General features: G+C 41.5%; 1 protein-coding gene across 9 annotated transcripts in view; it reads right to left on the bottom strand.

Annotated features, from left to right (window-relative positions):
- Positions 1–27,566, bottom strand: part of mical3a (microtubule associated monooxygenase, calponin and LIM domain containing 3a) — a 95,838-nt gene that overhangs the window by 27,779 nt on the left and 40,493 nt on the right. For 6 of the 9 annotated variants that reach the window (XM_017310787.1, XM_017310786.1, XM_017310789.1 and 3 more), the window contains 29 exons: positions 25,430–25,833; positions 23,366–23,573; positions 23,141–23,257; positions 22,926–23,027; positions 21,725–21,880; positions 21,078–21,178; positions 19,711–19,968; positions 18,897–19,012; positions 18,439–18,565; positions 17,611–17,704; positions 17,459–17,488; positions 16,848–16,995; positions 14,017–14,213; positions 13,085–13,203; positions 12,881–12,943; positions 12,597–12,773; positions 10,965–11,066; positions 10,766–10,849; positions 9,205–9,315; positions 8,942–8,998; positions 8,743–8,856; positions 8,519–8,623; positions 8,101–8,211; positions 7,472–7,567; positions 5,555–5,668; positions 4,513–4,699; positions 3,438–3,538; positions 3,225–3,324; positions 25–220 (listed from right to left, as the gene is read on the bottom strand). In XM_017310787.1, the coding sequence (XP_017166276.1) occupies positions 25–220; positions 3,225–3,324; positions 3,438–3,538; positions 4,513–4,699; positions 5,555–5,668; positions 7,472–7,567; positions 8,101–8,211; positions 8,519–8,623; positions 8,743–8,856; positions 8,942–8,998; positions 9,205–9,315; positions 10,766–10,849; positions 10,965–11,066; positions 12,597–12,773; positions 12,881–12,943; positions 13,085–13,203; positions 14,017–14,213; positions 16,848–16,995; positions 17,459–17,488; positions 17,611–17,704; positions 18,439–18,565; positions 18,897–19,012; positions 19,711–19,968; positions 21,078–21,178; positions 21,725–21,880; positions 22,926–23,027; positions 23,141–23,257; positions 23,366–23,573; positions 25,430–25,708 (3,770 nt within the window). In that variant the 5' untranslated portion in view covers positions 25,709–25,833. The remainder of the gene's footprint in view (positions 1–24; positions 221–3,224; positions 3,325–3,437; positions 3,539–4,512; positions 4,700–5,554; positions 5,669–7,471; positions 7,568–8,100; positions 8,212–8,518; positions 8,624–8,742; positions 8,857–8,941; positions 8,999–9,204; positions 9,316–10,765; positions 10,850–10,964; positions 11,067–12,596; positions 12,774–12,880; positions 12,944–13,084; positions 13,204–14,016; positions 14,214–16,847; positions 16,996–17,458; positions 17,489–17,610; positions 17,705–18,438; positions 18,566–18,896; positions 19,013–19,710; positions 19,969–21,077; positions 21,179–21,724; positions 21,881–22,925; positions 23,028–23,140; positions 23,258–23,365; positions 23,574–25,429; positions 25,834–27,566) is intronic. The other 3 variants (XM_017310790.1, XM_017310791.1, XM_017310783.1) reach the window with 2 other exon arrangements.

Genomic DNA, 27,566 nt, shown 5'->3' on the forward strand with positions numbered 1-27,566 from the left:
AGGGTTTCATTCACAGGATCTGACCTGGAGCCCAGGTCGACGTCGGTGGCCTTGTCCAGCACGCTGCTCAGGTTGTGCTCGGCCAGCGTCTCCTCCGGAACCTCCTCCAGCTCCTCCTCCCGCTGCAGGGACAGGCGGTAGTTCTCCAGCTCGATCCGCTCCGGGGTTCCACGGAGACGCTTAGCCATGCTGGGCTCCTGCACGCCGTTGACCTCCGGTGCTGCGGCCCGGCGTCAAACGCAGACGAGCCGGAGGAAGAAAAAGAGCAAAAAATACACGGCTGAGAATCGACCGGATGCAGGAGAGGAGTTCAGGCGCCATGCAGGACCGACTCCAAGCTGGACCCGTTTCCAGCAGAGCTGCAGCTAACAACATTCTGGTAACCGATTAATCTACTGATTATTCTAATGCCTAATCAATGAATCAGAGTTAAAAAATGGCACACTGACTTTTCATCTAACTTCTTATGCCTTTTTTAAACATTAGAAATATGAAAATAAAATAATTCAATTCCTCTTTTAAGTAAGAAGAAAATGTTTTATTGATTAAAATTCAATAACAGCCTTCATTCCTTTAGTAAATCTGAACTGAGCGAAGCTAAAACTGGAGTTTTGCCCAAAACATGTTTACAAAAACATTTTTATTTTAAATACAGTTTTATCTTAACTACTCCCCTGAACATGTTTATTCTTTCAGTGAATGGCCTTTTTGAGACTGAATATTCCAGTTAACGATTAATAAATTACCAATTAATCATGAATAATCAGACTAATCATTTCAGTCCTGGTCTCCAGGCTTTTTTTAACCTTGATCTCCATTCAAACAGTTCACACCAACGTTAGGACAAACCGACAAGGACACACCAATTTCGCTTTTGAATTTATTGGATTAGATTATATTCCTACAGCAAACAATAAAAACAAACATGTAATCTTAACACACTAAATTATCTTATGCTACAGTTTCATACACGAGGCTGGTGCCTTTCCTTAATCCCATCCAGAAAAGTAAACCTTAAAACTGTTCAGATCAAACGAAGTGTGAATGAATTCTGAGCTAAAACAAGATTCTGATGCCTCCAATCATTATGTGGGATTAAAACCCAATCAGCTGAGAATCCAGGAAACGGTGCAACGCAGAGAGTCCTTCATATTAAATCCCTTTATATCCGTTTTCTGATCATTTCTGATTTTGTTGTATTTCAGTTTTTTTTTTCCTGGGATGTTTAATTTTGTGTTGAGTTTTGTGCTAAATAAATTAGTTTATTCGTTGTTGATGAATTGTTTAATTCTTACTATTATTAACATCAAATTAATTTATTTTAAGCATATATAACTAAAGCATTTTTTAAAATTAAACTATTGCCAATAAAGCTGGAATTATTTTCATATTTCTCTTTTATCTTGTTTTAATTTTTACTGTGTTATGTTGAAAAAGACTTAAGAAACACTTAAAATTCATATGGAGAAGTAAATATAAATAATTGATTGTTCCTGTTTTTCTGGGGTACAAATATCTGGTCACAAAAGACCCCATTTCTCTGCAGAACTCTTCAAAAGGGGAAAGACAAGAGAACATGTTCAAACAGGGGAGATGTGCTGATTCTTCAGAAATCAGGAAATGGCTAAAATAAATATAAATGTTTAGCAAATATTGCACTTCATACTACATGTAAATACTATTCAGGTGAATTATAGCTCATCTTTTTAGGAGCAAAAATGCTGATATACAGACATATAATAAAAGATTTTAGTTTTTTTTACGGACGGGCACCAAATATGGCTGCAGCCCAGGGCCAACATCCTTCTAAACCCGGCCCTGACCAGGGGTCAAAATAACCCAAGGACTTTGTTTTCAAATGATCTGAATAAAATACAACATCTGATGTAAAATATCTTACACTAAGCTATATCTAAGTGGCTTAAGATAATAATTTGTAATACGTTATTATACCATAATGCAATTACTTTAAAAGGTTAAATGTCGTGATTTCTTTACATCTGAACACCAATATTAAACTAAACCACCATTTTTATTGTTATACTATTTTATTTACAAGCACCTTACGTTATCTAAATACCTAAAATGTAAAAAAAAAATCTGTTTTTATCCATTTATATATATATAAACAATGCTTGATAACACTTTCAATAGTTTAAACTTTAAGAAGCAAGTAAATAATCAAACATTTAAATTAATCCTTTAATTATGATAAAACGAATAGCACAAAGTTTGCACAAACCTGAATCATATTTTTGTTTATATTCTGTATATTTTCAGCAAAGTGTCCATTATTTAGCTGCATCTAGTCCTATTTAACATGCAGAAAAGTTTTGCTGCACTGAGAAAAAACAAAGCTTTAAACGAGAACAGAGGGATAAAAATCAGCCAATCAGAGGGCAGAGCTTCCAGCACTAATAAAGCTCCCAGTTTTAAGATGCTCCAGTAGGAGGGGGGAAAGGTAAAGCTCACAAAGCACTGATACAGGCACTTCATTACAGCACGGTGGGTAAAGTTTATGTGCAGAACAGCTTACAGAGAAAAGAGAAGATCACACAGCAGGCATGAAAGGAAACATCTCACAAGGAGGAGGTGGAGCTAAAAAAAGAGCAGTCACAGGCTAGTAAAAGGTTACAAACACAAAACAGGGACTCTTGGCTTGGATCTTCATACAAACAGACAGGAAACCACAAGCAGCTGATAATTGAAGAGCTGATCAGCAGGAATCCTGATCAGCTCATCTGAATTTCTAAGCCAAGAGAAAAAGATTCATGATGCACCATTCAACTCTACGATTTTACTGCAAGACCTCTACCCAACTTCCTCTGCCAATTACAAATCCTAAATTGGCAAAAGGAGACGTGGGTGACGAGTCTTCAGGAATAAACTAACCAGAAAAAAAAAGACCGACATAAACACATCCAGTTCTGTTAGTAATCCTTAAATCTACGAAATCTCCTTTAAATTAGTGAGCAGAGACTAAAACAGAGTGAGATCAAATCAAAAGGAGGTTTCATGCTAGAGGAGGTTCAGAAGGACGTTGACAGTGAAACAGCAAAAGAGGTAGATGCAGTAGGTGCAAAGGAAGGGAGAATCTAAGGGGTTGAGCGCCACCTGGTGACAAGTCCAGGACAGGGAGCGGCGGAGGGCGCGCAGAGGGACTCCCACCCCCACGGCCAGACGGCGGGACACAGCCACCACATCTACAGAGGAAAATCTGGTACCTGAGGGCGGGATCTCGGCCGAGGGAGCCGCCGCTGCCGCTGCCGCCGCCCTGCTGGGGGCGTCCACGGTCTGAATTGGAGTTAGGGGCGTCTGGTTTTCCTGCGATCCAGAAAACGTGTGATTCCTCAAACCACATTGTAACAACTGTCTGATTTTGTAAGGAAGACGCATTAATCTGCGTAAAAAAAAAAGAAAGAAAGAAATAGAGGCACCTTAGCTGAGACTGGAGCAGGAGAAGGAGAAGGAGCCGGCCGCTTCCTCTGGGCGTAACCAGACAGCCGGTAACAGAAGTGAGGCTTGCAGTAAAATTTCCCTGGAAGAAAAACAGAAAAACAGGACAGAAAATATAATCAAATGAAACAGAATCATGCAGAAAGTGGAGTGTGTGTCCAAATTAAAATAAAAGAGAAGTGTCTTTGTGTTTCGGACCCTCAGTGGGCAGAAATCCCACAGAAAACAGTGAGAAACAGCTACTCTGTCTCACCCAACAATCTGCCGCCTGTCCGTCAGAACAATGGAAACCTTAGAGCGAGGAGGTCCGCGGTCACAGGACCAGCAGGTTCAGGGCGAGAGCACACACCGTAAACCCTGACAAACTACAAATGTCCTGATTTATGCATCGTTAAAAGTTAGATTAAAGAAAAAGAGTCGGCACACTTGCTATAATTCCAGAGTTCATTGAACAAATCAACTGAAAAATAACTATAAGACGAAAAAACAAACAGAGAAAAGAGCATAAAAATAAAAACTTTGGTGTAATTTAAACTAGAGCTACAGCTGGAGATTATTTAAGGAATTGATTATTTTATTTATTATTCGCATTAAAAAAATTGGCACATTCTGCGGTTTTTCATTTTACCACTTAAGCTTATTTTATGAAATATTAGAAATACATTAAAAAATGCAATACTTACATTACTTCCTTAAATAAGAAAATAAACATTTTATACAACACTACACTATCAGTTATTTTTTGGAAAAGTCGTACAGGATACATTAAATGAAAAAAATACGTTTTGAAGCTATTCACCAGTTAAATTAACTTAAAAAAAAAAATCTGATTTAAAAAGGAGTTTGTTCACAAACACACATAGTTCAAACCTGACACTAGAGGGCAGCAGAGTCACACTGCTGTTTATCTTCTGTTATGGTTCTGATTGTTGGGAGTAAATTTTGTTGTCAGGAAAAAAAAAAAAGGTTAATTTTATTTCACCCAGCAGCTGAAATGTTCCAAACTGGTTCAGTAACACTCCTAACAGCGTGATGCTCCTCCAGTGTCGGCCTCACCGTCCTCCACATCAAATGCGTAGGAGGAAAGCCGCAGCGTTGTCCCGCAGTAGTCGCATTTGAAGCAGCTGCGGTGGAAGAACTTCCCCTCCGCGCTCAGCCTCTCCATGACGTAGACTCGCTTCCGGCAGAAGAAGCAGACGTCGCTGCCGCCGATGTTGACGGGGAACTCTTTCCTGAGAGAACCCTGCGAGGAAAACAGTCGAGTCAGCATTTAGATGAAAACACAGAACAAAAAGGGAAAGCCAGGTTATTATGAGTTCGCCCCTTTTTATACAATCTTTGAGCATTTATGTCCTTTCTAAATAAAATGCAACAATCAAAAGTAAATACTTCCATATACTTTCACCTAGAGACACCTTTAAAACTTTAAAATGAAGTCACATCCATCAACTACTTCTGCATCTCTGCTTCTTCACATCTTTTTACCATTTTCATAAAGTCCCTCTTCAATTTTTTGGTCGCTTTATGCTCATATTTCATTTTCATAACGGATTTCAATGACAGACTTCTTCTGACGCTACAGTGCGCCTCTCCAACTTTTAAAAAATGTTGTCCGTCTCTGAACAACTCCTGCTTACTCCCTCAGTTTTCACTCTTTCTACTCAGATCACACATGGAAACACAGGAATCCGTGTCAGGATTCAGGAAATGTAGAACTCGTTGATGTGGGCCTTGCAGTTTTCCGTCAGATCATCCCAAAGTAATAAGGCGTCACTGAATTGGGAATCGGATACTAAATTGTGAAAGACATATAAAAATAAAAATTAAAAATCTGCTCTGACATAAAGATAAAAACTTTGACATTCCTGACACAATTCATTAATTTTATTGATTCTTGTCACTGTTTTGCCACAAATTGTCTGTTCCAGGTCTTCCAGATCTGCTTTTTGCCAAAACAGCTCAGATTGCGAAATGTTTGGGGTTCAATCCTTTTGAAGAACAATCAAACTGTGGGTGGATGATTTGTAATAATCAGAGTCAGCTGATTAAGCACAAAGGATTGCTTCGGTGCTTTCTACCCTACAGACAACATGCTTACCAAATCCCTCCTTTCTGGGACATGTGTGGGTTTGGACTCTTCCTGAGACTGAAGCTGGCCGGCTAGCTGCTCAGCCAGGCTGCTAACTCCCCCTGTGTACATCCTCACCAAGTGCTAGCAGCAGCATGAGAGACAGTGAAGACACATTAGAAATGACTGAAGGACAGGAATGGGACACGGAGAACAAAAGGGAAAAGGTGTGTGTACGAGCAGAGGGAGAAAAGGGGAGTTTACACACGACAGAGCTGTTTCCATGCTTGACTGACCAAACGGTAAGAAGAGCTGCAGCCGCCTCACTGAACAAGCTGCAAACAAAACTCAGCTCATGACAACAAACCCAAACTGAACTCCTGCACTCCTTCACAAAGGTGAAACACAAAGTGATAAAGTACCAGTATGTATTTCTGTCAGTTTTAATCATCATGGCAAAGAAATCAGCAAATTCAGCTTCTCAGAAAGCTAAAACTTTACATGAAATAGACTTGACGTATCACTAATGTGAAATGTTACGGCATAACCGACAGGAAGTCGTTGCTGAGGAAGCTGTCTGTCCACAGACACTGTATCCTCATTAAAGGAAAGTTGAGTGGAAGGAAAAAGTGGCAGAAAAAAGTGCACAAGCAAAATGGATCATCTGCAGACAGTATCTGCCTTCAGGACTCCGTCTGGGCTCCTTTTGGGTCTACGCAGCGCAGCATGTGGGCCGGCCTGTGGTTCTGCTGAGCTGCTCACGAAGCTTTAACACTGACCTGTAGTGTTTCGGTTCTGGTGTCTCTTGTCAGCTCATAGATTCTTTGTAGGGATCGGGTCAGGTTGTTTTGCTGGTGTTGCCATGGTTACCAGGCATTGGTACTTTTAACAGTGTGTGTCGGTATCAAGCCCTTCTGGAACTTAGATCAGCACTGCCATGAAACCTGTCAGCAGATGGAAACATGATGTTCTGTTCCCCCAAAACGGGAGGAGTTTTGGCCCGTCAGCGCCGTAATGCTACAACATTTTTCCTTCCACTAAACATTCCTTATTCTTTTTGTAAGTCTTGAATAATATTATACATTTCAGAGAAACTGAATTTTGGCTGCAAGTCAAATTCACCCAAATCAACAGAAATAAACACCTGAAGTTTATCACCATCAGCGCTTCTGAAACGCGTATGGATTATTCATCCAGTCACTTCAAGCAGCATTTTTCACTCTCTCACACACAGACATGATAAAACACACAAGTTATGTGTTTCTACCTTCACAAGGTCTTTGGATTGACTTCTATTCGTCTCTGCACCCTAACCGTGACCTTTAGCCTAAACCGAACCATTACTAGTACATATATAACTAACCACTAACCCAACATGAACTCATCCTTAATCTTATCCAAAAACAGCAACCGTATGGAGGCCTAGCTTGGAAAAAACTGGCTTCACAAAGTGAGAAATGCTAAAATAAAACACACAAACACATTTAATGACTTTAACAAACCAAAATGGAAGCTGGTTTCCTGCTCTCAACTAAAGCTGGTAGTTCATCTGGATTTGAAACAATAATCTTCAGATTTTATCCTGTTTAACCTCTCAGATACAATTTTTCTCCACTATAGCTTCAGAATGTATAGCGACTGCAGAATGAGAACTGCCAGAACAATGGAAAGCCTTTCTGTGTCCTGAGGGGGATAATATTTAGAGTTCGGAGCCACAGTTACAGAAAAACACAACACAATTATTAATCACAGCAACAACAATCAATGTGCAGCAGGTTGCAGCTCAGTTTGTGTTTTCATTTCTCAGCAGGATGAAAATCTGCAGTGAGTTTAGTCGTGTTAAGCCGTTTTGAAGCTAACTGTGGTGATGCATCTTGCTGGAACACCAAATGCAGGTGCAGTGTGTCAGCGTCAGCAATCCGTGCCCTCCAGGTGCGAAACGACTACCTGTCTGGAGCAGGCGGACGGGGGGCTGTCGGGGGGGCTCTGGGCGCGGGCCAGGTGCCATCGCTCCATAAAAAAACGAGAGGGTTTTTTCTTTGGCTCAAGAGGAAGAGAGGAAAGTTTTTATGGGTTTAGTTTACATGAAAGAAAATGGATTTAACTTACAATCTAAACTGCTAAATAGTTCCAAAAAGTGTTTCCTTCTACAAAGTTCTATGAATTTCCTGAATAGATTATCTTTGCAAAGATGCTCACTACGTCCTTTTTCTGTCATCAATAAGCCTCAGACATTCTTTCCACATTTTCCTGTCAGGAATGTTTTTCTTATGATTAAGAAATGAAACAGAGTCGTCTCCAGGCAGACAGAGAAACTCTTTAATGCACATCCTTATCCATATAAGGAAGTGCTTCCTGATAGATTACCTCGGACATTTTAAGGTTTTCTCCCTTTAAAATATGATGAGTTATGTCCTTTAAGAATTGCATTTCTGCAAAGTTAATGCTCGCCATAGTGTTACTTGTATTCTGATGCTCTCCTATAGTCCCTTGATTACATGCTTAGCATACCAGAGAACGAGGAATCGTTTACTGTCAGTGTTGAATCAGCCGTCTGTGTTAAATGGGGGATTCACCTGCGGCCCGACTCGCTTGCCTTCCAACTGAAATTCAAGTTGTTCAGCTCTTTCCTGAATACTAAGCACATATATGGGCATCTGCTCAGAGTCCAGAGGCCTCACTGGCTCCTGCAGGAAAGCAATTGATTTAGTTACCAAGTGGAACGGCAGGAATGAAGCACCAAGATTCAAACTTCTGGATCAATTAGCCGAGCTTGTGGCGCAAACTGAGGCCGTCATTCATGCAGTAATTTAAAGCAGGGTGTGTAAAGGATTCACTGCACTTAGTAGGCAAATATGGCACAAGCATCTCTCACAAAACTACAGACTTCGCTTTAAATAAACTCAGAATGTGAAAAATTAAGGTGAAACTTCAATTACGGTTTTCTGAAAACTGCTATTTTTCGGCACTGCAGAGGGTGAGTCTCAGTCTGACCTTTCTGGAAGCATCAGGGGAGGACAGAGGTGAGGCTGGGCTCGGACTCAGGCCTCGGCTCGAGTACCACTGCTCTAAAAAGAAACGGGACGGCTTTTTCTTAGGCTTCCGGGAGGCAGAGGAAGGTTTGAAAGGGGAAATTAGATGTGCAGACTCAGCAGAAAGTTTTGATCTGTGCAACAAATGAGCCCAAAGGTAGAAGAATGTCCATGCATGCTGAGCACCTTTGGTGGTTTATCAGCTTTGCCCTTAAACCTGGAGATGAGGCGGTCGGCCCGCTCCTGAATCCCAGGGATGTGAATGGGAGTGAGGTCAACTGTGAGTGACTGTTTCCCTTCCTGTTAAAGGAGCTCTGGTGAGACGTCATGGTTGGATCTAACAGGTTTTAACATCTTATGAACATACAGAGATGCAGTACTGTACCCTGTGTGTCAGAGGCCTTTCATAGTATTCAAGCTCCTCTTGCTCTGGGGGTAAATTCTTCAAAACAGAAACGAGTAGAGAAGGGTGTCTAAAAACAATTCCCCATCTTTTACAGACAACCTGATCTCTCCACAAAGTTAACGTGACACTGACGGGAAAACACGGAGAGCAGCTGGAGTAAAGGGAGGCTAGAGGGAGCTCTGCTGTGGATTTATAGCTATGGGAGGCAGACAAACAGAAACAAGCAGCAGACTTTATGTCACCTCTGAGTGAAGAGAGAGCGAGGAAGTGGAGGAGGAGGAAGGGAGCAGAATGGTTTTCTTTGGGCAGCTCCGAGAGCCCGAGCTGGACGTTTGTTCTGCAGCGCTTCTGGCCTTGAAAAGTGAGGGACAGGAACAGCAAGTTCAGCAGAGGAAGAATAAAATGATAAGATGTGCAAAAGTAAATATAACTGAAGAAAACAAGTCATAATAAACCAAAAGTTTATTATAGCGTTAAATGAAGCAGAGCTTCTAGACCAGACGAGGAATAGGAAAACAACTGTGGTGAGCTTTTAGTTGGTCTGCAACAATTACAACAAAGACTAATAAACACCAATAAAAAACAACCACACACGCACGCACGCACGCACGCACGCACACACGCACGCACGCGCGCGCACGCACGCACGAACGCACACACAGGGACTTGGTTCGATTGGAGATCAAAGTTGCAACATTTGTTACATTTTCAGATGCTGCACTGTGACACCAACAAACCCTTTGAAAAAGCTGTTCCCCTCCTCGTCTGTGGGGGCGCTGCACCAAAAACCACTGAAGGAAACGAAGAACACACTGAGCGCAACTTCCTTTTTCAATGGAAACAAAAATGGAGTGGGCGTAGGACTTCAGCGGTTGTAGGATTTTTTTTTTCCTCCTGCTAGTTCTAGTCATGCACGTTTGGTTTGGTTGTATTTACCCAGAATGCCCTGCGGTGTGGTCCTCTTCCTGTTTTTGGAGCGGCCCCCAATCTGCTTAGATTCAAACCACGGAAGAATTCACCTCAACCGAACTGAGACGGAGGTTTGTAGGCAAACCAAAATTACATTTTTTTTTCTGCATCAGAGTCTATTACGCATTCACGCGTCCCCAGTCAAACCAGACTTCCCAGTCAAACTAACAAGAGTTCAGTGTGAATGCACCATACGAATCCATCTGAAAACAGGCTGCATTTCACACTGCTAATTAAATGCGACCTCAATCAGACACTGTCTGAATGGTATACCACTCCGAAGCGACTCGTCATGATGACTTCAAAACAATCAATGAGCGTCTTCCATGAAAGATACGGCGGCCATGGAGAGCAGCTGTAAATCTGGAGGATCTCTGAGTGTTTGTGGCTTTGCAGCAAACACTTTTCTACAGAGTAAGAATATTAACCTTCATATACTTCATACATAACTAAGATCAGCAAGATTAAATCAAATATTAGGGCAAAGGTACGCATCTAATCGTTAGTAGAAGTAGAAGCCAAGGCTGTCCTGGGAGAAACATCCGGAGGAAACAATCCGTCCTTCACTTCCAATACGTCTTGGTGCCTCAGCGTGATTAGAAAGAGTCAATATTGGGAATCGTAACTGGCTAAAATCGGTATCGGCAGATCAGAGCATCACTTGTTATTGATCACAAAACAGTATTTTTTTATGCAACTGCAGAATTGTTCATCATTGTACACTAAAGGTGCACATTATACATCTTCTCTACAAAAGCTATGATCTATGATGGATCCTCTAAGGATGTGAAGAGTTTCTATGGGCTGGAGAACTACGGCGCTAACTAGCCATACCTGATCCCCTCTGCTGGGCAGCGTCTGACATTTGACCATCTCTTTGTAGCGAATGCTCAGGTTCTCCTGCTGTTGGGTGCGTCTCTGAACCAGAACAGAACAAGCACGGAGGAGATGGCACAACAGACACAACGTTCGCTCAACAAACACACAACGCAGCACAGCTTCCCCACTGCTGGTTAATCAGATCTGCATCTACCTTTCTCCATGCGGGGACAGGAGCCAGGCGCACTGACTCGTGCACAGGGTTCGGTGGAGGGGAAGGGGGCAAAAGGTGGTCCAGGTTGGGCAGAGAGTCCCCCTTTAATGGTCAGGCAAACATGGCAGTGGCCAGAATGAGAGACAGAACAATCATGCAAGGCGTCATGGAACGGTCCACAGAGAGGAGGTGAGGAGAGGCCAGGGAGAAAACAGACAAGAGAAGGAGTCACAGGCGAGTGGAGGAGAAAATAAAGAGTTTATGATGATGTGTCAACATATGAGCGAGCAGAAGAAGCTTTGATATGGAGGAATGTCATGCAGGAGACGAATCTGAATAAACAGAGGAAAACATAGGAAACCTGTTTTGTCTATCATTTGTAAATTATCAAAAAGGTTGTTTGTTTTTTTTCATTTGGCAAAAATTTTAACTCGTTACTTCAATTCATTCTCAACAGGAAGAAAGACCTTTTCCTTAAAACCAACCTAAAAAGAGCCTCGTTTTTTTAAGATAAGGTAAAAGAAATACCCTCTCCACAGAGTTCGGATTCAGCAGTAATAAGCTGTAAAGCACGGAAATTGCATGGTTTAATTTAATCCCATAATGTGGGATTAAATTATCAACCTCAGCCAGGTTTCACATGCACTTACAATAATAATGCCGGGATTTTAACACGGTTAAATTCTGCTTCATCAACTGATCTGATGAGATACGGGAAAAGACTATTACTGTGTTAAAGTAAAGCTAAAACAAATTAGCCTGTTGGCAAAGCTGTGAAAACCTAAAATAACATCTCAGTGCTAAAAATGTAGCAGCTACCGCTAATGCCAGCGTCCAGATTTCTAAAGAAGATCCACGAATGACCACTGGGAAGCTGAATGACCAGAAAAACTCTAATCTGATGGTTGAATAATCTGATGAATAGATTAAAAACAATATATATCATCGTTCCTACGTGTCTATTTACTCAATAATTCAGCACTAAAAAGGGTTTTTGAATTGAGAATGTTGGTTATATTGTCAGAATATGGTGTTCAATGAAAATTTGACTAATTAATTATATGCTGCAATTATTTCGGTTAAAAATGTTAAACGAGTCAAACCACTTTTATAATTTTGATATAAAATATCGACTGCCTCATTTAGGAACATCTCCCACCTTCTGTTCTTACTGTTTACACCCATCTGGATGCTTAAACGGGGTTGTGGTAAAGACAGTCTGCTGTTTTCACATTAGGTTGGGATGTGCAGAGGCAGAAGCAGTTTCATACATCTGGATTTCTTATGCAGTTTTTCCCAGTTTGATCCGCTCCATGTTCCGTAGGAAACCCAGGACACGTCTCCTTTTCAGAAACTTAGTCATCCCACTGTTCCCCACATTACACATCATCAGCAGCCAGCAAACCAAAGCCCTGTGAATCATTCAGGTCCAGTCAGCACAGCGAGGTCGCCCACACGACCCAGAAACAATCATCTGCTTGACCGGTAGCGTTCTGGACTTCGGCTCATTAATACCGCGGCCTACAGCTCGGCCGGGTCAAACAGAAGGTTCTGTCACCTCGAACCAGATGTGAACACGCCCCGCCTGCAGCTGCAGGAGCATCAAACACGTCCTGCATGTTTCCGGCGTACCTGTCGCTTGAGGCCTGAAGGCTGAGCCGGGGCGTTCTCTTCAAACTTGGCCAGCAGCTGGGTGGCCATCACCTTCACTTTGTTGTGGTTTCCTGCAGCAGCACAGTCAAGTTTTCTCTCCGACAGGTCAGCAGGGACAGACGGCCGCTCTTCCCGACAGGACCTGGAAACGTCCTCCTTTGGAGAAACAAAATAATCCAGATTTGGTCAAGTGAGAATCATTAGTTCATTCCAAATGGATGGACTTCTGAACCAACAATCACAAGTTTCTCTGTCAGACTCACATCTTCAGACTGACTGGTTTTCCTCCTTTTGCCCAAACCGTCCACATCCTTTTCCTTTTTATCCTGTTTACAAAATGCGAGGTGTTATTTTGACCTGAAGCTTAAAGATGAAGAGTTGAAAAAAGGAGGTGACGGTGTTGCAGTTTAGTTTAGTTGTGTGTGTGTGTGTGTGTGTGTGTGTGTGTGTGTGTGTGTGTGTTTTACCTTGGGGTTTCTCTTCCTGGAAATAGCAATGCTCTGACCCAGCTTGCTGAGGAAGGAGATGGGAGACTTTGTGCTGGAAATCAGCGCAGCTTTCTCCTCTGGACTCAAGTTGTGGTTATCTGAACAGATTCAAAGGCATAGAATTAGATCACATCAGAAATGGAGCAGAACACTTTTCCCACAGAAAAACTCAAGCAATTTTCACACATTTTCAGATAGATATTGAAACTTTTCCACCTTTGGAGATAAAAACAATAGAAGTGAACAAAACAAAGATGATTTTAATTCACAATTATATGATGTCTATCACTGTTATTAATGATGTCTTGTTATAGTATTCTACAGGAGAAACAAGAAACTAAAATATAACTAAATTTTATCCTTTGAAATGTCTCACTCTGTACACCCAATTAATCTGAGAACAAATCACCAATTTAACTAAAAATAACCCAATTTCATTATACTTTAATGTTGCTTGATGTATAAAATATAAGATGAACATTAGGAATAATAAATATTCACTTCTTTGAAACAATCCAACCAAAATGTTTTAAGGTAAATGAGTTTCCTGCTCAAATAATATGCTTCAAAAATTACAAAGACATTTTCTAAACATTCTCACCAAGTTCAGAACTGGCATTTAGAAAATATGAATATTTTAGTAATTTTTACTAACAGAAACGTTTAGTTCAATTCAGCTTCAGACGGTGAGAAAGAAATGTCCACGTCTTTTTATTAGGTGTATGTAATGTTTGTTTCAAAAGGTTTTAAAATTTAGGCTTTAGAACAAAATTGGACTTTAATACAAAACTGTGCAGTTGGAATATAAAGCATTTAGTTAACACCAAGGATTTTATCAACCATACGAACCCTGAAAACAAACCAACCAAACAAAACGAGTCACAAACACAAGGTGTTTTTCCTCCACTCACCTCCAGGTGGCACTGTGTCCCTAAACATCTCATAAAACTGGCTGAGGTACATGACCATGGAGAGCTTGTCTGGCTCCACCACTGAGGACATCTCCTTGCCGGTCATGCATGGCGAAATGCCGAACTCCTTCTCTGCCACGTCGAACGCCAGCTGATTGTTCCTCTCATGGTTCTCCTCATCCAGACAGTCAAAGTCTCTGAGCAGGAAAACAAAACCCGGAACAGGGAGGCACAGTGAACACTGAATGGTGCATAAACAGCTAAAATCAACCTGGTTTTAGTCATTTATAAAGATAAATACCAATAAAAATATGTTTTCTGTTGCTAGTGTTTGGCTAAAACGTCTTCAGTGAGAAGCTGATAGATGTTTTAATGATTAATGTTTGTGATTCATTTATTTTCTCCAAAAAACATCAATTAGCTAAGTTTTTTGTTGCATGTCATAAATATTAAAATAAATGTTAGTTTTCATTACTATGTTCCTATTTAGGGTTGTAGTTCCAACACCTGAATCAGAAAGCAAATCAAAGAAATCAAAAAGATCAATTAAAAAAAACTCCTGTTGACCAAGAACATTGATGCTGCTGGATTATTACTGTAGTTATAGCAACTCTAAAGGCAGCATATCACATTTAAAACTGAAAAATAAAAAATGAATTTAGGTGACAAAAAGATCTCAGTAAAATCCAAATTATGAAGGAAATGTAATCCCAGTTTCAGTGATATGATCTAAAAGGCAGATGTGAAGTTGCTCAGCTGGACTCTTCAGTTCTTTGGAACCGATTACTTTTGTTTTCAAACCCACATCGTCCCGTTTTTAAGCCGTTTCACCTCACCGCTTCGATAAATGAGAAAAAAAACAGGATTTCTTTGTTCCTGTGACTGAAACGTTGAGGCAAAACAGTAAATGATGTGGGCCGTAGACACAAAACAAGCATCTTAAACTTCCAGAGAACCGAAGGATCCTGCAGTTCTCAATGTTTTTACCAGATGATCTCATGATTTGCAACCAGATTAGAAACCAAAGTTTGGCTTCTCCAACCAAGCAGACTCCCTAACTTCTCATGTGGACGAGGTGCCAGGGAGTCTGGACTAATACAACCACTGACGACGCAGCATTTCTGCACTGCTAACTGCTGTATACTTTGTGGAAAAGCCTTACTGTAAATGTCATCATACTTCAGCCTAAAATACTCTTAACATGCATCATCGATACATCTCAGCTGAAACATGAAGTCCATTTAAAACCATAAGCATCCGAACATCACATCAGGGACAGAGTGAGACCTCCCTCTGAACCCTCTTTACATCCATCTTGTACATGAGTTCGCATGAACGCGGTTCTGTTGAACCTCCGCTCATTACTCTGTTCCTCCCATCATCCGGCCAATCAGACGCGGCCGAGCATTACTCTGCAAAGGTCAGGTAGGACACAGCCACTAATAGCTTCTAATGTTAATTGCAGCATAACCTCCAGAGGGTAATAAACCCCATTAGACGCAGCGGATGGAAACTGCGCTGTTTATGGTGTGTGTGATGGTGAGCAGAGTGTTTATGCATCTATGGGCTGCAGAGGAAGGTTTGGTTTGAGGAGGGACTTCGTTAACCGTCAGTTTAAAACCAAAAGCCCTGCTGGGTGATAAAAACCGTTTACGAACACCATCACTGCAGGCTGAGCACCAGGCTAACCACTGGGGGACATACTTGGCAGTGTTTGCAACCAGGAATAGAAGAACAAACAGAGTGAGTGTTAAGCAGCTGACTGCAGGTTCCATCAGAGCAGAAAGCCAAACTACTTAACATTCTGCAGAGAACAGAGCAGAGAGAACAAATTAGCTTCGGAAAATAGCAGCTTATTAGCCTGTATGTTAAAGGGGCACACAGTGCCATTTTACAGAACAATCACGCAGCTATATTAACTTCAGTTATTAAAATCTTAACTATATATAAAACATTACTTAAAGGAATTTTTACTTTGTAATTTATTGCCTTGGAATTGGGTCTCTGTTTCTTTAAAAGCTCCTGCTCTTTCTGAAACTCCGCCTTCAGGAAGTCATCACAACATCACTCCTCTATTAACCCTTTAGCAAAGTTTTTACCAGCGTTGCTCTGACAAGTAGCTCCTGTAATGAGCTCAGGAGATGTGCAGTTCCACCAGATGTTTGCTAATTACTGCTGGCTAGTCTGAAGGAGCCGAGTGGGGGAGGGGTGCTCTGAGAGGCGGAGGCTGCAGCTCTGAGGAGGAGCCAGGTGGTTTGCACAGCTGCATGGTTGCCACGGAGATTAACGGATTTCTTAAATACGCATGAAGGAATCAAAGCAACACTACAGGTATGGTTTGATGACTGCACCATTTTTAAATGCTGCGTTTTGCTCCAGCAGTGCTATTTGTAAAGATACTCCAAGACCAACATGTTGAGTCACAATTATTGTATTGATGAATCTGTTGCATCATTTTATCCATTTATCATTAAGCCGATACTTTTTTTTAACTTTGTGTTGCCATTAGTGTATAATGGCAATACATTATAATATATTGCCATATAATATGATGCAAAATTCAAAAGAGTCTATTTTCCATAATGCTGTCCCTTTAAAAATTGGTCATTTTCAAATATGCATTTCCCTGTACTCAAGAATAATTGGGAACATATTTTGCTGTATTGGACAGATCAGTAACACCAAATAAAAATGCATTGGTCATGTAGCATTATTTATTCACTCCTCAGCTTTGATCTTATTGACAAGTAAGTTTGTAAGAGAACAACAGAAGAAAAGCAAATCTGCCATCTTTCTTTGTCACTCTGCAGGTTCCGACTCCTGCTACTCACATGAGATCGGGTCTGTATCGGTGGATGAGGGCGCACAGCGCCAAGCCGCTCTTCCACGACATGGTGAGGTCCGTCACGCTGACGTTCCTGTATCCTTCCGTCTGCCTCTGGCACCAGTTCAGCAGCTTACTGGATCGAGCAATGGATTCTGGGAAGAAAACACCAAAAGATTACTAAATGAAATGCTGGAGTTAAAGTAGCAGCTTGAGTGGATCTGAAGGATTAAAAATTGAAAGAATGCAATCAGCACAACGTCGATGTTACCGGGCAAAAAGTCATACGACTATTGTCATCCACGATCCTAACGGCAGCGTTAGTTTCTATCTCAACAAACTCAATTTTACTGATTTAAGGGGAAATGGATGCAAACAAGAAGTTAGAGGTTGCAGATTTAAGAGGGAATCTTTAAAACAAGCTGCTGAATAAATCCAGGAAGACGGCAGCATGTCCGGCCGGGTTAGTGAGTCATGAGTGCAACTCGTCCACAAAGTTCTCACATTCCACCATTACCTTCACATTTATTTCTTTATGGATACAAAGCAGGGAGGGTTTGAAACTGTTAAAACTATTAGAAAACTCGAGGAACACCATGCATTCAGACTTCGTGTTACCTTGAAACTGTTTGTCAAGCAGGTAATTGTCTGGAGTGAAAATACAGTCATTCATTATTTCATTTGAACAAAGTGATGTCTCTCTTCAATGCTAATGTTCAGCTAATTAACATAACCCCAGAAAGGAAAACGGAAAGAGAAATAATACAGACCATTCCGGGCTAACTTCGGCGTTGACGAGTTGATCACATTCTCAATTTCAATTCGGATTTCCCTCCCTTCTCCCGTGTCAAAGAGGTGTCGCACCTGCAGCATAAACATTGTTACTGCATGCCAGACTGCAGACTGATGTCAGTACAAAATGAAGTGAAGCTTTCCTCATTTTGTCACATGACAACCACAAAACTTAAATCCCAAGTCATTTTTCTCTCAGATGAACAGTCTAAATTAGTTCTTTGTTCCATTAGATCCATGTTTCTGTGCACACTGCCATATTTTAATTTAAACTTGTTTAGTTCTGCATTATTTTGACTCAAACAATCTCAGTGCCCTCTATGGGTTCAACAGTGTTTGCTGCGGTTGATTTTTCCTGTTTGTCACAACGGCATAGGTCGGTTGATATCCATGAAACCACCTTACTCAGACACACGCCCCCTGGTGGTGAGTCAGAAGTAGGATTATCGAGTGCAGCGAACATTTCTCAGCTTTGCACATGTCAGATTCATGTACAATGGAGATTTGTTGCTGTTCGATGTTTTTCAATCTATTTGGATCTTTTTTTTATTTGCTAAAGCAAGTTATGCAGAAGACAATGGATAGATTTCATTTTTGGGTATCAAATAAAAAAATGTGACTTCAAAATGATCATCTGCTTTGTTTTTGACTTTCCCATAAAATGTTATGGTTGTAACATAACAAAATGTGATAAACTTCCAGGAGCTGATGCTGAAAACATCATAAGAAATGTTTTTCAGAGCTGATTTTCTGCCTGAATGGAAAAACCAAAGTCATCCTTGTGGTTTGTGAGCCGTCAGACTCACCTGACTGGGCCTGAGGAAGTTAAGGCTGATGTTGGGGTAGCGTGTGGTCGGATCCACGCTGTACTGACTGAAGTTCTTACTGACATTTTCCGGTGTTGTCTGAGGCAGAAGCCGGTATATGCTCTCCCTAAAAAAACAGAGCAACACAGTGAGCTTTCCTTCCCTGTACTGGACCGGCTCATCTCAGTCCATTAACAAACCATTAAAGTAAAGCAAAGAGACATGCTGCACGACTGGGGAGCCACATTCAGGCCATACAAGAGCTTCTTATCCCATTAGTACTCAGAGAGGTGGGACTGAAGCTTTAAATCGCAAGCGGGTTCAGTTCCTAGTAAAGCACTTAGAGATAAAAGCCTGTATCTGAAGAGGCGGATTAGGAATGTGGATCTGTGTGTAAATCTGAACGCAGGAACAATGTGAATCTTGGCACATGTGTACGAGTGTTTCCACATCCGCACCTCTCGGCCAGAACCTCCAGAGGAGTTTTTCCCTGCGCCCAGCTCTTCACCATCCAGCCGGAGTCCATGGCTGCCAGGAAACCGCGAGCAATGCCGGTGCCCATGGGCCAGAACGGCTGCAGAGAAAAGCACATTCATTTCCCTAATATGGTCACACCGCAGCAGAGGAAACTAAAACTGTCCTACAGGACTTCACAATTGATTTTGATGTTTTCTTGCAATCAAATTGCTGATTTTTGGGGTTATATTTTATAAAGTTTGGCAAGAAATTTTCTGTGATATTTTGTCCTCATCAAACATCTTTCAAATCTATGAAAAGAAATTCTAAGAAAAAAGATTTTAAAAACGACCAGATTGTCAGAAATATTTTGCACTTATGATGCTAAATGTGACTTTTTTGCAATTTGCCATAGAAGAATCAAATACTGCCACCTACAGGTGGGAGTAAGCAAACCTAATGTTTTTGACTATTTTTTGAAGAAAATTTGCAATAAAGTTAGAGTTATGCAGTAACATGAAAAAAATACAAAGATCTGTTGATTTTGAATGAATTGCAAAACTGAAGTAATTCAAAGATATTAATTTTGTTATTTATTTATGTTAATAAATTTCTAAAACAGTTCACTGATGTGATATTTTTCAGATTTTATGGTGATGTATTCCAAGAGTTTGATGTGCAGACTGACCAAAGGAGCTTTTCCTAAAAGATAATTTACAATTCCTCTACCAGCTGCTCTTGTGGTTATATTTGATTATAATTGTAATTGAACAATTACAAACGTTACCGGTCCGATAGAAGACAATCGGTCCTCACCTCCAAAAGGCTGTCGCCCACTAGCGCCACCAGCAGCTTGTGGCCGTTGCGCTGGCGGACCATGGCGGCGTTCTCCGAGGCGTACATGCATGTGAAGTCGAACATGGCGACATCGGGCTGGCCGTAGTGGTTGATGGCGAAGTCCAGGGTGGGCAGCTGGTGGTTGGTGGAGAAATCTGCAGCTTCACGCGCGTAAGACAGCAAGGCAGCCTGGTCTACGTTAGCCCTGGACAGGAGCAGCTCAGTGTCTGCGTAGTCCTGCAGGACAGCAACAGAGACAGAACGGCGAGACTCAACAACAGCAGTCAGATTCAGACGCCTTTTACAGCCATGTTTCCATCAGACTCTCATGAGAATTTTGAGCAAACATTTAAAAGGTCGCAGCTAATGCGAATTAAACGTGTTTCCATCTCTTAGTTTGGAGCGAATTAAGCAAGTTACAAAAAGCGTAATTTTCATCTGATGTGGAGATTATGCAGGGCTGCAATAAACAGGAAGGAGAGGCTGCGAAATATCGACACACCTCAGAAAAGTGGAGAGTGTGCTGGATTTTGAAATTGATCTAAACTTTGTGCATACCAGCAGCAGGGAGGGTTCACTACATCAGAACTTATCCATCCAACGTGTTGCTTTACAGCCTTAACTCTTTATTTAGAAAAATAAAACAATCACCAGCTTTCTTTAAAACTTTTTTTACAAAACTGAGGAAGTCATTTTGAATTTTTGGCATTTCCATCAACCTTTTCTAATGCAATACTTGAAAATGTGCTTGGAGAACATGGTTATATTATGCATTAAGATGCTATTTTAGGCTTTAATAGTTTTGCTGATAGGCTAACTCCTGTTATGAGTATTAGATTAAAGGGGCAAGAAATCACAACAAAATGCAATGAAGTTTGGGGAAAAAACATGAAATATTCTGGATGTGTGAAAACTTTCCAGGTAACGGTGCAGAATCCAACCTTTTCATACCTCAGGTAATTTAAAGAGCTCCAAAAATCCTGACTCAGCCTTCCAAACCTGCACCAACTGTAAGGAGCTCTTCCACAACACACAGCAGGGCTATGTGTTCACATGAAGGCAGGCATTTAAAGGGCCTTTCCCGTTTCCTGAGGAAAGTGCCCAGAGAAAGGAAGCCACCGTCTACAGTGAAGACATCAGCAGTCAGCGAGCTGCTGACCGCTGTTGGCTCGGTTTGGCCATTAGACCAACGCTTGGCCAAGTCACACAAAGAAGAAAAAAAGACAAAATAATGAAAGAGAGCCACGGGAGTGACATTCTTCTGACTGGGATTGTTTCTGCGTGTTCGCAGCTTTCATACTGGGTAAAGAGGAGCACAAAGAGACGCCAACGCTTTGATCACTCACATGCAGAATGACTCCTTTCTCCAGCAGGCTCTGTTTTTTGGCAGTCATCACAAAGTAATGTGTGTCATCCTTGTAATACACAATGTTTTCCAGGTCAATACCTAAAAAGAGAAGGAGAAAAAAGATGGATTGTCAGAAACAGAGCACAATTCTTCACCCTGCTGCCAAGGCTGCCAGTCCTGTCGTCATTTCAGGACCGGAGCAGCAATTATGGGATACAGAGCACCGAGGACATTGTCTAGTCAGCAATAAAACTGCAGCAAGGCTGGCAACTCAAACAAAACCCAGAATTATTCAAACTATTATAACATTTGTATTTATATCTATATTTTTGTTGTATAAACTGCTTCCGTAAAGTAGTAATTTATAAAATGAACAACTATATCATCCTGATCTCTATCATTTTACACTCAATATCATTGAAAACATTAGTTTTATTCTAGCCTTTGCACTGATATAGTTCCAATAACGATGCAAGTTTTTACTCAAATTAATTTGTTATCCCTAAATACAATCCAGAGTGACCAATACGATTGTCACAGTAACAAATTTTGCTGGACAATATATTGTCTCGGTAATAATTGATATTTGTTACTTCGGTTTGAAGCTAAATGTCTGCGGAAACTGAGCAGCTGCCCGTCGGTCACCTGTTGCCTCCCTGAGATCTTGAAAGAACTTCTGATTGAAGATGAAGGCCACGCCGCTGATCTCCTCCACCTTCGCCTCCGCCGTTGTGTTCCTGTTGATGAAGTTTGCGGTGATGGCGATGGCGAGCTTCCCCCGGAACTCCTTCCGTCGAAATCCTGCAGAAACAGAGGAGTGGAGCGGTTCAGCGGCCGCAGCTAACGGACCCGAACGGTTACATTTCAGAAGGAAAACATACCACCAGCTACTCACAAACAATATCTGCTTTCAGAACGCTTAAATGTTACCAGATGTTCTGTTTCTGGACAATGTAAACAGTTCCCAGCTTTTCACGCCGTATGCATGTATTTTGCTGTAAGTGGATAGCTCAAGCGGAGGACACGGGTTCTTTTTATGGAGTCAGAACTCGGTGAAGGCTCAGCGCTCAGACAGGAGACAAACAGCCAGCTCTACCATTCCTGTCCTCTTGTTCCAGGACAACAAACACGCTGTGAAGTTTAATGTAGCAGCTCAACACAAACAAACATGTAGATGTGCACAAGCGCTCACGAGGAGCAGAGTGAGGTCAGCCGTCCATCTGCAGCTGCAAACCAGTGACATCATAATCACTGATGAGTCGGAGGGGGAACAACAAACGGCTCTGTTTGCTGTGTTTACTTAAAGGGGACATATCAGGCAATATATACTTATTTTAACACATTTTATATGCTTTTTGTATACTTTGAGTCTCCAGAAGTACCAAAAGGTTGAATTTAGTCCTCTGGTGCTTCATTGATCTCATTGTGTTCAGTTTGGGTCATATTTTCAGCCTGTTCAAGTCTCTCTATTCTCTATTACGGATTTTGAATTATAACGTCAGTTGCTGCAGAGCCTCTAAATGATTTCTTGGGCTTCCTGATGATCACCATTTTTACGTCAAACTGTTGGGTTGTTGGGGTTCATTCCACCGTCCCAGCACTGCCTGCTGCTTTGTGACGTTACATTAGGAAGGTTTTTAAAATGGCTCATTTTCCAGACACCAAAAAAATTACTTATTGCCACAAAACAGCTGGGTGCTTTTTAAATGCTTGGCCTGTTTTTAGAAGCAGCGTGAATGGAAGTACAAAAATGTGGAAAATGTGAAATTTGCATTATAGGTCCCTTTAGTGGAAGAAAAAAGTGCATTACTAATGCTTTTCCTCCAGTCTCAGCATGCAGACTTGCCTGGTAGTGTGTTCCTCCTTCCATCTGCTCCAATGATGACATCGAACTCCAACTCGCTGACAGGGTGTGTCCTGGGGTGGACCTCAGCCCTCCAGCCTATCCCTGAGAACAAACAGCGTGTGTAATCAGATTGAAATGCATCTGCAGCGCCAGGCTTACAGCAGCCCAGATATTTGCTTGATGAAACCGATACAAAGCAGCAGTTCGAGTCTTACTCTCACTCTCCTGGTCTTCAGGCGGCTCGATTAGTCCCTTGAACTCCACGTTGACATGGATCTCGATCCCCAGCAGGAGGGCCATTTTGAGCAGCATTAGCTGAAGCTGACGAATACCTAAAACCCGCAGAGAGAAGAAACGGTGTGGATTAATCCCAGTAAGCACCAGGTGTCTTCATGCATGGCTCTGAGGGAAACCAGAGCTGCAGTATCAAATGCACTCACTGATATGATCGATAGCACCAGCGCAGAACTTCCCATAGAACTTCTTGGCCCCGAGGCCCCTGAGGTCGTGGATGGTGAAGGGCCAAAGGTGCAGCACGTTGTTTCTGGAGAAGGCGTCCCTCTTCTCCAGGAGCACCACTCTGGCCCCCAGGAAGGCCAGCTCGATGGCTGTCCGTAAGCCACATGGCCCCGCACCGATGATCAGACACTGAGGGACAGGCAGCAGATTCACTGATTAACGGGCAACACGCCGTCTTTCAGCATGCCCCAAAATCCACCCGCTTCCACACATAAATGGGGTTTATGGTGATACAGATTACATGGATTGGCTGTTAATTTTTCATTTTAGTGATGAATGGCAAAAAAAGAAACCATAAAATTCAGACAAAAACATTTTTTTAAAAACTGTTCAATCAGAACCACAGCTGAGGAACCTGATACCAGCTACGATATTTAACAGAATGAAAACGTTGAGGCGCTCATGAACTAAAATTACACAGAATGTCAAATACATTTCATGACACTGCCTACATCAAATAATGTCAAGTAAAAAAGGAAACATTCAAAGTCAAATGTAGATTGCATTCAAATACACAATCCAAAGTTATAGGTAGCTTTTTTAATGAGCAAACCCTTTTGACAGCGCTAAGACCCGCCTCCCGGCTCTGATTGGTTGTTTTGACCCAAGCAGAGTTTTACTGTAGATGACAGTTGGACCACATGGAGGAAGCAGAGAAGCTTCAATATCTGTCTCATCTTACAATGTCATTACATGGTGACAGTTTTAATATACATGTAAAAATAAAACCTAAAGTTATCGCCGAACCCAGCGACGTCCATCCCTGAAAAAGGTCCACTAGCCTGATAAGCTGAATTATTTTTCAGGTGATTTGCTCAGCTGTCTGACTGTCACGCTCAGACCACTGAGGCTTGATTTAACTGCTCCAGGTGTCTCTTTTATTCAGTACAGTGAGCCTCAATAACTCACCATTCTCCGTCAGATGCTTGCTGTTTAAATGTCATATTAAATTAGTTGTTTTGATGCATCTTGACGTGCTCACACCACAAGGCATTTTTCTATCGCATGTATTTGGTCACATCATTCTGTAACTGAAGGTATTAATTCAGAGGGACGGAAGACTGAAGATTAGAAAAACGTTGTACACAGGGGGACTAATAATGTCTTAATAAATTATCAAAGTTTGTGATTTTAATGCAAAGGAAAGAGGAAAAGATCAAATAAATACTTCTGCAAGGCAATATTCTCTTCATCTTTCCCAGTATTATTGCTGGTGATTTATTAAAGGTGACCTTTCACACTTCACTGAACAGGTTAGGATATGTGCTCCACAAAACTGATATCCACCATTACATTTTACATTCTTAATGAGATTTTAGCTGCTCAGTTCTGCCTACTTTCAGCTATTTTAGGACCTTTGTCACTTTAAATTCAGATAAGCTGCTGTTGGCCACGCCCCCTAACGCAACGTTTACACTCACACGGGAAAATGAGTCCAAACAGATGCACAAATATACAACTGCACATCTTTGAGAAGCAGACGTGGAGCCTCCTGCACAACCAATAAGAATACAGCAAGTTGTTTCTGGCTCGTAAGTAAACAACTCAACACTTGTCTTTTCCAGCAGCCATTATACAGCACATACAGCAGTAAAACCAGACGACGAAATGTGCCAGAGCTCAGCTCGGGACTTACCATTTGGGAGCTTTTTTAAACAAACATTAGTCTATAGCCAAAAGCCAGCTAGATTTTTTTTTTTTTACTTAAAAGCTTGAGTTGTTTTTACAAACAGTTTAGACCCAAATGCAAGTAGAAAAACGTGCAAAGTTAGAATTTTCATAATAAATCCCCTTCAACATAAGCTAATGTTCTGAAATATGGAAAATACCAAATGTTTGAGTAAAACTGTCTTCTCATCCAAAGCATGTTGCCCCGTCTGGGATCTGATTGGTAAACATGAGCGTCTAATGATACGAGTCTCTGCCTCAGGTACGTCCTGCTGCAGCTTTACAGGAACGATCACGTTTCTGGAGGTTCAGCTCACCTTTGTGTTGGCACAGACACGTCCCTTCTTGTACTCCTTCTGGCAGGCCCTCTTGTCTAACTTCACCCAGAGCGCCTTCGCCTTCCAGTAGTTCAGTTTGGACTTGAGCTTGTGATAGAAGATCCTGTGCTCACTGGGCTTCACCTCCAGGTGCTCACACAGCTCCTGGAAGGCCTTCAGGGTGCCTTTGCACGTCGTCGCCTGGACAAAGTTGTCGAACAGGACATGGGACTGATTGGCCCCATCTCCTCCAGTTGCACCAACACCGCCATCCCCCATGGTCCAGACCCGCGGGGGGCCGTGAGGGCTCTTCACCCCCACCTGAGGCAGGGGCCCAGCCCCAGCTGTGAACCAGCTTCCCTCTGGTGGAGGGGCTTTAACTCCCGGCCCCCAGCATCTTCATTCTGAAAGACACAGAAGAAAGACAGGATTAAAAAAAGAGCTAAGAAAAGTTGGGCTTGTTGCAGCCAGTAGACTCATATTTTAGAGTAACAGAGTTTTCTCTGTAGTACCCAGAATGCATCACTGCTGAACTACAGTAAACGGGTTGTGTCTTCCTGATGCAAAAGTTAGCAAAACTCAACTATAAAACTGAAACCATGAGTGAAAGGTCCGTTCCAAAGAATCACTTCCAGAGCGCAAACTGTACAAGAAGGTGAGAAATAAATTTGACTCCATTTAAGGTGACATGTTGTGCTGTAATACAGGTTTTATCATCGACACATGGTGGATATCAATTTAGCACATTAGCACTAGCTTCTGCCAGATAGCATGGTGGTAAAGTCATTTAGCATTAACAAAACTAATGTTACTTTAGTGTCCACCTTTACTTACTAAAACTATTGCTTTGCTTAGCTATGGTTAGGGTTAGAGTTTCATACATTTTTAATACCTTGCAACCATGAAACTTGTGTTTCAACTCATTATCAGCATCCTAAACCGTCCTAAAAGGTTTAATCATTTTTCTGTGTATATGACATTAATCTGATTTCATGAGGTGGAAAAGATAGATTTACAAGAAAACTCACCATTTTAAAGTTCAGTGATGACTGAACTTTAAAATGAGATGTTAGAGACTGATGCTACAGAAAGCCAACAGGAAGTACAGACCAGTCAAAATGACTCCAAACAGAATCTAAACACCAAATTTTCAGCTCAACACCAAAAAACACATCCAAGAAGCAAAAGGCTGAAAACTTCGTTTACAGTGTTCTTTCCCATCGGAAGCAATTAAACGTGCAACAACATGCTGCAGTTAATTCTCATGTTTTAACTTTTTATTCCTCACGGGGACAAGATCCTTCATGTTCTCTGGCATGTGGCTTTGCTGATACATCTGGAACGTCTCGTTGGATTTTCTGTCTGAGTGTCTGACAGGAAAAATGCATCAATACAGCATTTAAATGTCAGCTTTACTCCAGTTAAACCAGAACAAAAGCGGAACAACAGCGCAGAGAGAATGAAGGAAGAGAAAACATCAGCAGCAGTTGCAGTGATGACTGAAACCACGTCATGATGGTCTGTGTTTAAAACCAGCAGCAGCTCTGCTCTGCATTCAGTCCCTCAGGGAAGAAATGTAGAAACTCGTTCGGCTTGTTTGAAGTTCATAATGGTTTTTAAGAAATGCATCGTTTTACCACAACTGTGATGAGTGATAATAAAAAAAAGAAGATAAGAGCAGCACTGATTACAATGAGAAAAAAAATCCAGAATATCTGCTCAATTTTAGAAAAAGTGGATAAAAGAGGAGAAAATTGTATGCAACTCTTTAGTTAGGATGTAAAAACCAGTAAAGAAATTTAAAAAACAAAACCACTGATGATACAAAATCATTAAATTACTTTTAAAAGAAAACCCACTGATTTTAAATCTCTTATAAACTAGAAACAAACTTCAGATTTCAACCTGATTTAAATAAGTTATCAAAATAATGATCTGAAAATAATCTTTACGATTTAATCCTCTGTCTCTCCTCATGAGTTTGACATGCAACATCCAGCATGTTGAGGTAATTCATGAACACATGAAGTCCTGGAAGCAAATGGTGATGTAAAGAAGGCGGGCAGAGATGAGGACAGAGGTCAGATGAGCACAGAGGTCAGATGAGCACAGAGGTCAGACGAGCACAGAGGTCAGA

The sequence above is a fragment of the Poecilia reticulata genome, linkage group LG19 (genome assembly GCF_000633615.1).
Source record: "Poecilia reticulata strain Guanapo linkage group LG19, Guppy_female_1.0+MT, whole genome shotgun sequence".
NCBI lineage: Eukaryota > Metazoa > Chordata > Actinopteri > Cyprinodontiformes > Poeciliidae > Poecilia > Poecilia reticulata.